The sequence below is a fragment of the Stylophora pistillata genome, chromosome 7 (genome assembly GCF_964205215.1).
Source record: "Stylophora pistillata chromosome 7, jaStyPist1.2, whole genome shotgun sequence".
Classification (NCBI taxonomy): Eukaryota; Metazoa; Cnidaria; class Anthozoa; order Scleractinia; family Pocilloporidae; genus Stylophora; species Stylophora pistillata.
In genome coordinates this window covers 33,437,470-33,452,511 of record NC_142525.1, presented here as the reverse complement: position 1 = coordinate 33,452,511, position 15,042 = coordinate 33,437,470, and the positions used below count along the sequence as shown (strand labels likewise).

Genomic DNA, 15,042 nt, shown 5'->3' with positions numbered 1-15,042 from the left:
CAATTCATTGTTATCTACACTGAAGTTATAACGATATGATACTGGACCTATAGCCACTGCTTGTGTCTTAGATGCATTGATCTGAAGATAGTTTTGCCGAAGCCATGTTAACAATATATGTAAATCAGAATTAATAATATATTCTAAAACTGGAGGGAAAGTGTCCGATGCATATTCAGTAGTGTCATCTGCATACAACCGTAGAGAGGTGTTTGTAACCTGAAGGTTCAAATCATTAATGCAGATATTAAAAAGCAAAGGGCCCAACAGAGACCCCTGAGGGACCCCAGCTTTGACAGGTTTCCAGTCAGAGTAAATGCCGTCCAATTTGACCCTCTATCTCCTATCTTGCAAGTAACTACTCATCAATTCCAATGCTTGATCTGTGAGGCCATAGGCTCTGAGTTCGGCAAGCAGTAGGCCATGCCATACAGAATCAAACGCCTTACTCAGGTAAATTGCAAGCACAGCAACAGCCTCTCTGTTGTCAAGGCTCAACCTCGAATCTTCTACCATTTTCAACAATGCAGTACAATAGGCTTCTTCCTTGAGAGAATGAGAATAGTTCCAAACACAAATAGTAATAGACCGTGTTTGACTGGTTAATGATGTCAGTTATGTTCAAATCTGAGGAAGTTATCTGTTGGGCAAAGCAAAAGCCATTCGCAGAAATTATGCTATGTGCGAGATGGAGGTGTATGGAAGACCTACAGTGACCTTTTTAACTTAATGACAACACTGGTTTTGTATCGCCGGGACTCCTTGAAGAAATTCCAGGCTGCTAGAAGCCTCTCATTGATGCTGGACAAGCAACTCGCGCGGGCGTAATAAAGTTGATAACTGGATCCCTTCATATCCAATCACATACTCCACGCCACACTCTGCTCGTGGAAAAAGGTGTTAAAAAGTTAATAATATTATTTCTTTACTAATGACAAGAAAAATGCCAACCTCAATTTAACAACAAGCTTCTTTTATTCAAATTGTATCTAATGATTCAAAGTACAACGCTGAACTGAAAAAATTTTGTTTAACAAAATCTTCAAAAGTTAGCAATGAGGCTTAAACAAGAAACAAACAAAACACAAATGAAACGAAATAAAATAAAAAAAGAGAACAAATTACTAAGAAATGAAAGCAAAGAGCCTCTCAGATTGGTCACTCATTTCTTGCGGAAGCTCTGAAGTCGGTCGTTGGGGAAACTCATGGCGTCCGGATTTACACACCACTTGCCTCCATCCAGTTGCTGTTGCAAACCATCATAGTTGGGTTTGGTGAAGATGGCAAAGTTTTGGTTCTTGGACAACACGATGGCAGAGGAAACTCCCCCGGCTCTCCCGCTTGGGAAATAGGGGTTCACATCTGAGCAGCTTTCTTCAAACCACTGCATGAAAAATTTGAAAAAAAAAGCGCTCAAATAAAATGAGGAGACACTTTTATTTGTTACTTATTTCATATTAGCATTAAAGCTCGTTTTTAGGAGTGCCCTCTTTAGAAAAGTTTCGAAGTTTTTAAATCCTTTGAATATTTATTCAGGATTTGGGGGCGAACGGAGCTACCGGCGGGAATCGAAATACAACAGAAAGCGTGAGCTATTGATCATCGAAAAGCTTATAAGCTCTCAATACCTTTCTTTCTCCACCGTAGTTACTGTGCTCGAACAGAATGATTCCTTCCACTTGGTCCTCAAGGAGATACATGGAGCCATTCACACATGAGATGTTTACATCTGCTCCAGGCTGGAGAACCTTGTGGTTAGGTGGACCAGCACCAAATTCTTTGTCGTTGTAGTTTGTATGAGTGTAGAGGATCCAAGTTCCATAGGTAACAACGGCTCTTGTGAATTCAACACCATCTCCCTTTAGGTTCTGGTTTGAATCTGAAAACTCTTGGCTCAGACCTTGTGAGGTGTACAACTTGATAGACATGATGGTCAAACCTGGATTAGATTTACATGAAAATATCACAACAGATGTAAATACGTTCACCACGAATGATTTCTTCCCCTTCAAATCATTCAAGTCCCACTTTCGTGCTGACGAGCTTTTGAGGTTAAATATCCGTCAGAATTCTTTATTAAAACCTCGAGAAATGAGCTTTCGAGGAAAGTAACAGTCTTGAATTCGCCAAACGAACCCTTTCAACCAAGTTAATATATTTGTGGGAAGGAGTTGGCTAACTACAGTTAGCTTGAGAAAGTTAAAACTGATATCGTGTGCGTCTCCAAATGGTAGGCTACTGGTTTCCAGCTATCTTGGTAAAGAATTTTTCTTACCTTTGCTTGCCAAGGGTAATACAAGTTGTTCTTGATGTCTTACGAGACTCCAAATGACACCTTTGCTACGATTCCTTTCATAGCATTTCTAAGATTAGAACTGCGCATGTCATTGACGTGCTGTTTACGAGTCGCAGGATAGACATAAACACTTCAGTAACCTCTTAACAGTCAGTTCAATGGGTTCCCCCCAAGATACCCAATAGCCCAATAGCCAGTTCAATATCCTTCCAAGACAGAATCAAAACAGCTTGAAGTAAATTGATACATTTCACCTTCCCACTTCAGCTGATCATTGGATAAAAAAAGAGTCTGACAACTAGCTAGCGTTTTACAGGATATCCCTTATTTTGTAATTCATAACTCGACGTTTCCCGATGTTTTAAAAGAAAAATTCAGTTTTGAAAAGAAAAAAAGCTCATACGTGTTTCATCGCTTCGCATGCCTTAGCTTCGCGGCCCCAACCTTTAACTCATTCCAACTAAAATACTGGACTTACTTTGATGTCTCTCTAAGTTCTGCTAAGTAGAAATTTTGACCATTCCTTGAAATAATGAATTATTCTGTACTGCAGTTTATAACTGTTGACTTTGAAAAATTACTATTTGTTTTTAAAACCTTTCCATTATTGTTTTACCAAAGCAGACAAATAACGATGGGGCAATCTTTGTTACCATGTTTTATACGTAGTTAACCGCAGATACTCGAATAAAAAAACATGGTTTCTATATTTATTCATCGATAAGGTACAAGCCTACGAAAAGCGTTATTGTACAAGCCAATGACACAGGGATTGAGAACTTTTGCTATTTTTTCCAATACACTCCAGGATAGAAAGATGCTGTCATTCCTAACTCTCTCTCTTCTTGTCTTTATCACTAGGCTTCTATGCAAACTTGATAAAGGAGAGGGGTAATGTTTTTTTGGTCAAACCAATATATGAGCGCGGGAAAATAGAAATGATCGAAACTTTGACTCGTTTTGATTGACATTCTTGACTTGTTTTGCTCTCTTTTTAAGTTCCACTCACTCAAAATTTACAAAAAAAAATAGTTTTTTTCTGTGATTCAGTTGATAACTGTAGGCTCTCACGCCAATATCACGAAATAGATATTTTCAAACTATAAGCACGGGCCGAATATGAGATTAAAGATAACCAAAGAGGAGCGTAGCGCTGTTTTTTTTTTTATTATTTTTTATTTTTATTTATATATATATATATAACTAACTGCAGACAGTACTGTTTCGGCCTTCTGGGCCTCATCAGTGCAGTGCTAACGCTAGGATGGGGGAGAACCGAGACGGTCACCCCAAACGACCCAACCCTTGTGGTATCGTCTAAGCCATGCCAGAGTGCTCAAACTAGAGTAAACCAGCGAGCATGCGCAATTGCAACGGCAATGACTCATCCTAGATAGAGTGCTCAATTTGGACATGAAAGCAAAGCTTTGTATGCCAAAGAGCTATATCTAACTATATCTAAAATAATTATTATTATTATTAACTACATACAACAGTACATTACTAATACTAAGTAAATCACTTACTATAATTACAATACTAACAATGCTGACATTACTCACAATGCTACCCCTATCACAAATAATAGATAGCACAACATATCACAGACACAGTGCAAATACTTCAATTAGATTTTGAAGCACGAGTTAGTTGATAATAAAAATAAACAATGCAGATTTTCAATGAGCCATCCACATATTTCCTCCGCGCATTATCACAACAAAAATTCTTACAACAATGGTTCCCATCTTTTCCTAAGATCTTGAAGCTTCTTATTTCTTAACTCTTATCGGTCACTCAATACCAGTGTCATTATATGAGACTGTGGAATAGGCGCTGGAATGCTATCGCGAAACAACAAAACAAACAAGCTATAATTTGAAATACGAATGCGTTACTGACCCGTTTTGTGTTTTTAAAACTCAATTTTGCGCCTAAATTAACGAACAACGTCAATTAAAGCCAGTTAAAGCGCGCCCATGTTAAGTCTAAGGAGCTCGTTTTATTCTATCTTACATGTATTAGACTATTATGGAATACGCATGCGCACTCTTTCACAGCAGCCTACCTCAATATTTATCAGTTGATTTAGAAAGATGCCAGAAGCGCGCATTACGTATAATTTTCATCATTGATAAAGAATATGACGAGGTTCTATCGTGCACTGGGCTTATCTCGCTGCATGAGCGGCGCGAGAATATTGCCAACAAGCTCTTTTCTAACGTTCTTGTACCAAATCACATTGCATAAGCTCCCGCCGCCCAGGAATGTATCTAGGGTGGACTTAAGGAAAAAGCGCGCTTCTAATTTACCTGTGGTTTTGTACGAACAGGTGCCATGATAGTTTTATCTTTCATCATTTACGCACGCTTTGTATAAGCTGACTATCTATGTTACCTAATTTTTAATATTTTAAAAGTATGTTACCATTTTTATATATTTCTTAAATTTGTAAAATGAATACGTAATTCAACCTTCGGTTGCAATGTTATTCAAATAAACTATCTCTCTATCTATCTATCTATCTATCTATCTATCTATCTATCTATCCATGAGAAGAATTATTTTTAAGAAATATCGTGGAAAACGCCAGTTTTCAGATATTTTTTTTATTCGTGCAATTTTGAGAGGCAACCGTCAGGCCCGTCAGGCTGTTCGCTTCTTAAATACATTGTGATTGAAGCATTCATCACTCGCTAAAAATATTCAAAACACAGCAAACAGTCTGTGAAGAAACATTTTCTTTCTTATTTTCCCCTGTACATCAACATAAAGTCTGAGAAAAACGCACTTGCAACTGTTACTGTCTTTTCCTTGGATTCAAATGGCTATTACTGAAACAACATCAACACATCGGGTATAACACTGTGAAGCACGTGCTGGAATGCTGTCGATAAGGAAACAATCAAGATTAAGGTTTTGTCAACGCATGCAAAGAGATGAAAGACTTACACGTTTTTAACCTTTTCAAAGTAAAATGTTCCTAAGATATCGAGCATGATGGTGTTTGAAAATTACTCCTTAGGGAATATCTTATCAAACACCTTTTTAACCTTATGATTTTGAGAAGGAACTGGTGAGAGGAGTCTATGTACTTTACGTGCTGTTTCAAAATTGTCCTGGGAAGGGGGGGAGGGAGGCTATTGAACTGGTTATTGAGATGCTATTTGAGAGTTTGTTCTCATCTTGCGACACATAAACAGTTTATATATCTGTTGTTTCAAAATGACTAGATGTAGAACGCGACTTTTTTTGAGGGCCTCATGTTAGATAACTCCTTGGGTTAATGAGCGTCCCTCCTTAAATAAAGTTTATTGATTGATTGATTGATTGATTGATTGCTTACTGCAAGTCTTCTTCAGGCGATGGGGTCCACTGTTTGCGGTACAGCATTATGTTTCATGGTGGTCTGTTGTGATTGGAGCATTTCGATCCGGCTTTTGGTCGAAAGGCCACTGGTGGCCAAAATGTTTAAACGGCTACTCGTGGCCAATATGGCCAAACGCCCACGTTTGAACCACCGTATACTATGAAAAGGCAGCATATCATCTTTGGTAAGCTATGCTATCTAAATAGATATATGGTGATACAGTGTTGTGGTTTATGAGGGAGGAAACTAACCAAATCATTCTTCTATTTAATTTTTATTAACATTGTATTTTTTGCAGAGCTATTTGGGTCGTGGCTATTGATAACTATGTACAAACATGATCTGCCCAAGCAGTCATCGTTCAACTGATATCTTTTTTAAAACCTAAAATTCAAGGAGTGTGTAGAAGTTCTAGAGGGACCAGTACTTCATTTGCTGTTAAAGGCGATCTTTTTTCCCCCACTATTTTCCCAAATGCCGTAGCCCAAAAGTAATCCGTAATAACGAGCAAAAATGTTAATATCATGATTGCATTTCTAAGACTGCATTCCTTTATATGGAGGCTTGTATTTGTGATGGCCATGTGATTTATGCAAACCTGGCGTAGCGTCAAAGTACGATCATGATAAACCTTTGATTAGTTGATCGGAACGATACCTTAGCAGTAGTGCTAAAAAATATTCCAAAGATATTGCATTTTTTGACCCAGCACAAGGAAAAGAAGTGTGGAAACAATGCTTTCACAGCAACATTCGAAATGGTTTTTGTTTGAAAAATCTCAGTGTATGCCTACTGTAACTTTTGTTTTGTACTTTTTTATTGTTTGCATATTATCCAGTAACCTTTAGCCTTAACAAATAGTGAGTCTTTCACCCGTGCTTCCCAGAATCAAAAAGATGAAAACTGGTATGTTTATTAACAAGTAATCCTACAAATGAATTTACTGTTAAAAATGATTCAGATCAGACTTAATTCCTCACTAGCCACCAGGTGGAGATCCTGGACATTGTTGCCATTAATTAAGAGCATAAATGCAACATGACTCACTTAAAGTCTATTTCCACATGAAATCATGATCTACACACTGTAATGAGATCAGATGGACAAAAAGCAGAAAGCAAGTGTATAGTGGAAAGAACAATTAAGGCCGAAAAAATTGGAATATATCAACAAAGTTGAAATGGTAAATTGGCCACCGTTACGATTATAAAAGCTGACGTTTCGAGCGTTAGCCCTTCCTCGGAGCGAAGGCTGAAAAAGGCTGAAAAAGGCTGTAGGCTGAAAAAGCTGCAGTCATCTCAAAGTTTCCTGTTTGCTTTGTCAATCAGAGTTGAATACAGAAGGTAACTATTGTGAGCTTTAAGCTCATCACTGTTTGAGCTTATCCTGGTTTCTACAGGGTGAAGCGATTGAAGGGGAGCAGGGATGGCGCGGGGAGCAGGGATGGCGCAGTGGTGAGAGCACTCGCCTCCCACCACTGTGGCCCGGGTTCGATTCCCGGACCTGGCGTCTCATGTGGGTTGAGTTTGTTGTTGGTTCTCGTCCTTGCTCCGAGGGTTTTTCCCCGGGTCCTCCGGTTTTCCTCCCTCCGCAAAAACCAACATTCTAAATTCCAATTCGATCTGGAACAGTGGACAAGAATAGCCACCCAGTGGATGTCCATTGTTAAATCATTATTTATTTATTCATTATTTATTATTTATTGGGAGTTTACTCCCCCTGACGGGACTCTAGATCTTGGTATCTTACCCTTTACCTCCCATGAGTGACCAAGAAAGCCATTTCTCCTTACAATACCAATACAATATCAAGCAGACAAGTGAACGGATGGAAAAAAAAGAAAAATAACAATTAGGGGACACTAGTTGATCCAATACCAGTTCTCTGAACCAACATCATAAGAATTGTATGTAATTACGAACTGAATGAGATCCAGAGAGTGAGAGGGTGAAGTCTTGATTATTACGCGGGCTTTCTGAAGGAAACGCCCGAGGTATAAATTCGGCTTTGTTTGTTTGTTTTTTTTTTTTTTTGCGTTCGTTCACAAAACGCAGTTCCACTACGGTGCAGGCGTGAAGTGTATGCGTATGCGTAGAATGAACTCTAGAGCGCATGGTAAAGCAATGGCTGCCTTCGTGGACTGTTACGCTCAGTATACATAGAAAGTGACACATCGTTATCAGTAAACCCACACTAAAAATTGTGGAGCGTTTTGGGAACGGGTCGGTACGCAAACTTTACGAGAGATCAATTTACGAGTGAACCTTCTACCGAGAAATATCAAGCGAAACCTGCTATATCAAACGAGCTATCTCATATTATTAAAAACTGGATCATTGGATAACGCAATTCAAGACTTTTTATTGGCTTAGCCATTATGGTATATGAGCCAATATACCATAATCTACAAATATAGTAAGCGTACGCGTCAGTTTAAAATTAAAAGGGAGCTAAAAAATCCGGTTTCTTCTCACAAAATAATAATTTCTTGAGGGCGTTTTTGATAAAACAATTATTCCGCTCGCGCTTGTTGGATATGAGATGATTATAGCCAATTCGGCGCTACGCGCCTCGTTGGCTATCTATCATCTCATATCCAACAAGCGCGAGTGGAATAATTGTTAATTATGTTTACATGTAAACACAACCGTGTATTTAGACGTGATCGAGAACCCAGTAGAATACAAGAAGCTGCTCTGAAACGTCTCAGAACAAAGGGAAGAAAACTGAAGGAATTTGTTAATGAGCATATTCGTCCAAGCATACCGAATTCCCCTTGGTTGCGTCGTTATGTGAAGGTTAGAAGAGTTACAAAGAATGTTTGTAAGCTTAATACGAAGAGGATACGATTATATAAAGTTACACAACATGAGAAAAAGTATTTGTTGAATTGTTCTGTGAGGGTATATCAAAGGATAATTAAATTGAAGTATAGAGCAGGTCGGTATTTATCAATGTTTTCTTGTAATAGACCCATGTGTCTTTGTAAGAGTCAGACACGTATCAAACTATGTTATATTTCAACTGAGTTCAGATATAGAGAAAACCCTGGTCCTTCTCCAATCTACATTGACCCTAGCAAAACAATAACGGCGCCATATAGCCAAGCTAATGAGTTGGTATTTGGACAAAATTCAGGACAACAGTGTGTTGCAATGAGTTTATGCTCTTTGATTTACAATAACAAACAAGGAATCAATTCTGCTAATGATCAGGGGTCAATAATCAATATTGGAAATCAGTTGTATTCAAGTTTGTCTCAGTTAGCCAGACAATCATTTTTAATGCAGACAGAATTACCCACACTTTTAAATGTGTTGAAGACTGACTATGAACTTCAATACAGTGAAAGTTACACTGGCACTATTCATCAAGAAGCTACAATAGAAGGATATCAGTACTGTACCTCCTTAGATAGAGCGTTTTTCACTTATAGCCAAAAATTTCAACAATTTTGTCTTGACAATAGGATGTACTGCAGTTTCTTCCTATCGTAAAGGCAATGTGGGCTTGAAAATATTCAATTCTCATGCAAGGGATATTTATGGTAGAAGCCATTCTCAAGGTACATGTGTGCTGCTTGAAGTATCATCACTGAATAGCTTAGTACATTATTTTCAGAGTATACATAACGATATATTTGAGTTGAAAGGGGTTCAAATTGATAAAGTTCAAAATAGTGGCTGTCTATTCACTCTGCTACTCCGTAATAAAATCATGTAGTTATTGGAATTCAAACACCATATCTAATGTTATACAGTATGGCAAATGATTATGGAAATTCACCTTTGAACAAGTATTTACTGTCAGATGGTTTGCCAAAAACTGATGTTTGTGGAACTGAAGCAAGTTTAGATCTTAAAGCGATTACAGTGAAGGAATATTGTCTGATTCTGCTGACAGCAAATCAATTCTCAAAAATCTTGTAAGAAATAATAGTTGAATGCACAGGGCTTTTTATGTGGTTTTTCAGATTTTTGTATGACATTTATTTTGAAACCCACAAAAAAGTCAAAATATGTGTATTCCTTCTTGGTATGTAATGAAAGTCAAATGCCTTTAATTGAACATAGTAAAACTATAAATAGTACTGCTTCTCTTGTTGTGGCCATCAGCAGTATTAAATATTCAGAGATTTTTCAATTAAAAACAATATGAACTATTTGTGGTGTATTTGTAGAGACTGAGTAGTATTGGTTCCAGTCTCCCCCTACGTTTGTGGTGAGGTTGTCAAGTAATGCCATGTGCTCGTGAGTTGTAAATATACTGAAACCTTTTCCCTCGTTGAATACGCTTCACTATTGAACAGTAATGTTGCCTCAATCTACTGATTTGTGACAACTCTCCTTGGGTGAGCATTTGGCAACAAACTTTGACTTGGTACCGATAATAGATAAAAAATTCCCTTCTCCTTGCAGTTAAAGACAAGTACATTACCTACTCAGGGTTTGTAAAAGCCTTGAAAGTCCTTGAAGATGCTTGAATTTAAAAATTAAAAACTCAAGGCCTTAAAAGTACTTAAATTTGAGGACTAAGCCTTGATTTTTGCAATGCTTTTTCTTTAGCAGTTTTCAAGTTGAAAATTGCAGTACTTTCATGGAAAACCTGAGAAATAATATTAAATGATTTTAAAATTTCTTATGCAAACCTTTCCAAAAGTGGTCCTTCAATTTTCTAAAACTTGGCCTTTAAAGTCATTGAAAAGTCCTTGAATTTCAACCTTTGGCATCTACAGAAACTTACTCCTAAATGGTAATATATTATTTTGATTGTTGTCTAGTACCATAACAACATTCATTACACTCCAGCAGACAAAAATAAACAAAAGTATACTTATTCGTGGCCGGCAATGATGAAATTGCGTGACGACAGTAACGATGGCAATATAGCAGTCCCCTAAAGATAACTCCAGATGTGCGATAGAGGGGAATCCTTGTTTACAATATTTGCCTCATTAGCATAAGCAATTCAGTTTCTGATGGAGCTAAAAATAAATCAGTTCTGAATATCGAAAGGTCAAAGTACGATTAACTCGGCCAATGAATACGAGCCTGATGCATTGAATAGTTTTTGTGAAACACGGGTTTAAAAACTCAAAATTTTACATAGAATGTATGAGCTCAATAGCGCTTTTGCCACCCAGAAATTTTGCAGTTTTTGATGGACTATTTCTCCTTGAATATTACACCCAAAGAGCTAAAGATTTCACCATGTACTAAGGTTTTCTAGCTCTTTAGCTGCCTGAAGTCAATTTGTATCTGACATGCTTCCTTCTCTACGCAAAGCCGTATGCAAATGAGCAAAAATGTAAACAATGACGTCAGCATGAATCCGCCTATTGAAAGCCCGAGTTCACGCAGAGATGCGTCTAGTTTAAATTTTAGACTTATGAGATAGAATAAATATATGAAGTTCATATATTTTGAGCTGCGGTATTAGATACGTATGATGCACGATCCTCGCAGTAGATAGCGCTATTTATGCAATAGCGAAAATCAGACCTGAAAAAAATCAGGCCTGTACGGGACTCGAACCACTGACCTCTGCGATACTAGTGCAGCGCTCTACCAATTGAGCTAACAACTGGGAGCAGGCCGTTAAGTTGGTTGGTTCGTAATAAACCCGTGAAAGTGTTAAATGAGATAGAATAAATATATGAAGTTCATATATTTTGAACTGCGGTATTAGATACGTATGATGCACGATCCTCGCAGTAGATAGCGCTATTTATGCAATAGCGAAAATCAGACCTGAAAAAAATCAGGCCTGTATCTAATACCGCAGTTCACAATATATGAACTTCATATATTTATTCTATCTCATTTATCACTTTCACGGGTTTATTACGAACCAACTTAACGGCCTGCTCCCAGTTGGCTTGTTAGCTCAATTGGTCACGGAGCCCTGCACTAGTATCGCAGAGGTCAGTGGTTCGAGTCCCGTACAGCCCTGATTTTGTTCAGGTCTAATTTTCGCTATTGCATAAATAGCGCTATCTACTGCGAGGATCGTGCATCATACGTATTTTAGACTTATCTTGAAACAGCAGAGCTTCCCAGTAAAGGTAAGTTAGAATTTATCTCAGTTTTTAACCTTTTCTTAAGCAGGGTGTAGCATAGAGTCTGTGATGTTTACGTAAAAGTCGGCAATTAACAACTGTGTTGCAGAAAAATTAAAAACATAGCCCGCGAGATGCTCATCCAGCAGCACCAATGGGAACAGTTTAACAACACCAAAGAGAGGCTGCCAGCAGATTGGTTTTCAACAGGCAATCTCGGTGATATCTGAAGCCAATTATTTGGGTGTGAAACTGAAACGCTTTCCGCTTGACACGGCCATTTCTCTCCTCATTACTCGAATCGATTTAAATTTCTATAAGAAGATTTGGAATAAAGATATAATGTTGTTTTCCCTGTATGTCCTCAAGATATCAACTGATGAATAAAAATTAATTAAAGAAAAGTTAAGTTTTCGAGGCAAATGGCAAATTACAAACAATAAATATCAAAATGTACCGATACAGTTATATAGGATATAAGATGACGATATGAAATAGCTACAGTGTAGAGATGTTAAGACCGAAGCAAAAATAAATGAAGTAGTACAAAATGTTGAAGAGGCACTACAGTAGCTGACTGAAGAACGAAAAAACACCCGAAAGATCAAAGACGGACTTTACTGAGGCAGTGTTGACCCCTGATCCTCTTGAAGGATGAGAGCCTTGCTATCGAACCAGAATGTACCCCGTAGACGTGCTTGTTGATTGTCGTTTATGGCTGTCGTTGGTTGGCGTATATGGTTGTAGTTTTATATTACTGAGGCAATGTTGAGCCCTGGTCCTCTTGAGAGATTAGAGCCTTGTTATCGATCGATGTACCCCGTAGACGTGCTTGTTGATTGTCGTTTATGGCTGTCCTTGGTTGGCGTTTATGGTTGTAGTTTTATATTACTGAGGCAATGTTGACCCCTGGTCCTCTTGAGAGATTAGAGCCTTGTTATCGATCGATGTACCCCGTAGACGTGCTTGTTGATTGTCGTTTATGGCTGTCGTTGGTTGGCGTTTATGGTTGTAGTTTTATATTACTGAGGCAATGTTAACCCCTGGTCCTCTTGAGAGATTAGAGCCTTGTTATCGATCGATGTACCCCGTGGACGTGCTTGTTGGTTGTCGTTTATGGCAAATATTTCTCGAAAGCTGCTAAACTATGGAACAACTCAAAAAGATAGTACGTGATAAGTTTATTATCGATCTTTCACTTCACTTAAACTTTGTAACAAACGGGATTTCCACCGAAAAAAAGTAAAGCAAACAGTTAAGATGTTTTTATACCCACGTAGTGATCACATTTCGAAGTGTAAACATTGTCATGACTGGAAGCTGATTTGCGTTCCGTCACGCAGCAGCCATATGGCGTGGTTTTATGTCTTGCGTGCGCTACTTTGAAGAGTTTCCTGCGATGTGAAAAAATCATTTGTTCAAGATATACTCAACGTAGACTTGAAGATAACTCGATATTAAAAATAATTACGTTGATGGAATCCCGAGATACACGAGATACAACACTTGGTGAAAAAGTCGATTACTTTGATCGACCGATTTTTGAAAGCTTTATATGCTTTTGTGAGTGGTTAAAAAATAATAGTAATGGTAAACCAATTCTATCAAAAAAGACATTTTCTACATAAGAAACATGAAAACGAAGAGTCTTCAGAGTTAATTAAAACTTTCTTAGACACAATATCATTGAAACGCGAATCGAGCGAAAGTGATCTATTTTTAACATTGTTGCAATCCGAGTCTGGAGAGAAAAAAAAGCGACATATCATTTCTAATCTTACATGGGGTTGCCCGTAGACAAAAATAGAGAGAATTGAATCTTTGAGCCTTGCCGAAAAAAATGTTTTTTTGACATGGATATTACTTACAAGCTTCGAACAACCGAATTTCAGATCATTTTGGGTGGGTGAAGAAATTTAATCGCGACGTCTGTCTTCGATTAAGTAGAAAAGCGCCGTTTTTAAGCATCACGCCGTAGCACCGTTATGTTTTCAAATACTAGCAAAGATCAAGCGTTATATCGCAGAGAGCGACAAAAATAGCAAGCCCAAGCACACTAGCTGCCTCAGCCACGTTATGATCATGTGAAAAAACAGGGACATTGATCACATTCAACAAATGTGTTTCGCTCAGAGGCAGAGATTAATATTATAAAAAGTTTATAATCTCTCGTCAGAACACAATAACATTTTGACAGGAGGCAAAGTTGTACCGCGAGCAGAATGCATTTCAATTTATGCAGGGTCACGTGATTACTTATCAGCCAATCACAATCGTCTTTAGAGCAAGGGTGTGTAACAATAACTTGTAACGATCAACTAGCTCCGAAATGGTTTTTCAGGGAATGGAATCCCCAGCACAAACATTGCAAATGTTGTATGCTGTCATAATGTAAAATCAAAAACCTCTTGCACTGCGGTAATGCATGTACCTGGTGTGGATTCTCCTGTTAAAAAGCAATCTGCATTTGTTTCATTTCTTGATATTTACTACAGCATCAAATTAAAATTAAAGGTACCGTATGTATTTGACTGTATGAATGTGCTTGTTCACGTTGAGGAATATATGGCATGCTTTTGACGCCATTGTTCATCGAGGGGTGGGGAATGGGGTCAACTGTTAGCTGTAAAACGGCTAAATGATCAATCAATCAATTAATCAATCAATTAAGTTTATTGTCTTTACGTGAGGCATGGTTACCCAGATTGCCCGAGCCAGGAGCTCATGTATGAAACGCAAGACAACAACCCACCCATCCCACCCCAGGGGAGGACATCCACCACACAGTAATCTCGTGCGTGGGAAATTAACGTCTCCTACCCCTAACCCTGCAAGAGACGGGGCCTCCATTCATTCGTCCCTATCCGAGAATTATTTAGTCGTGAGGGGTAAAAGTTGATAAATTTTAAAGATTATTCGTATAGAAAGTTGCCCGAAAAAAAGAAAGTTTCCTGTGACAACAATGGAAAGCTATGTGGCCGTAATATTGGCCAAAATTTCAACCTTTAGCCGTACATCCATCTCCCGATCGAGACCCTCTTTCTCACTTTAACGAGATTTCATGATTGCTTCAGTTTACCGAAACAGCATACTGAAAAGGTTCTACGGTCGTCACACTGGGGAATAAGTACTGAAATGCTATTTTGAAACAACAAAACGATCAAACGTACCACGATTTGAAAGGAGTATGCGTTTTTTCTTTTTTAAATAGAATTTTGTCGTCAAATTATCAAGCAACATATTATTCAGAATATTTTGTGAAGTGCCAATCGTCAGACCCTTTTTTTTTTCATCATATGGCTCTAAGTGGGAGTGGTG

General features: G+C 38.1%; 3 protein-coding genes across 3 annotated transcripts in view; 2 read left to right on the top strand and 1 right to left on the bottom strand.

Moving 5' to 3' along the window:
* The window catches only part of LOC111339370 (PCI domain-containing protein 2), a 51,921-nt gene that overhangs the window by 18,169 nt on the left and 18,710 nt on the right, over window positions 1-15,042 (top strand). The window lies entirely within an intron of this gene.
* The window catches only part of LOC111343242 (uncharacterized), a 31,974-nt gene that overhangs the window by 13,388 nt on the left and 3,544 nt on the right, over window positions 1-15,042 (top strand). The gene's annotated exons all lie outside the window — the stretch shown is intronic.
* On the bottom strand, window positions 953-2,410 carry LOC148727518 (uncharacterized). The gene is made up of 3 exons (XM_088726769.1): window positions 2,276-2,410; window positions 1,629-1,939; window positions 953-1,384 (listed from the first exon to the last, which is right to left on the bottom strand). The coding sequence occupies exons 2-3, from the start codon at window positions 1,926-1,928 to the stop codon at window positions 1,163-1,165; spliced, it is 522 nt and encodes a 173-aa protein (XP_088582895.1). The 5' UTR covers window positions 1,929-1,939; window positions 2,276-2,410; the 3' UTR covers window positions 953-1,162.

What these genes read in the sequence shown, in the direction of transcription:
- LOC148727518 (XM_088726769.1), bottom strand. Translation starts at nt 1,928, where the DNA reads ATGTCTATCAAGTTGTACACCTCACAAGGTCTGAGCCAAGAGTTTTCA. An exon ending in ACTACGGTGGAGAAAGAAAG is followed by an intron (nt 1,385 to 1,628) that starts GTATTGAGAGCT and finishes TTTTTCATGCAG; the next exon opens with TGGTTTGAAGAAAGCTGCTC.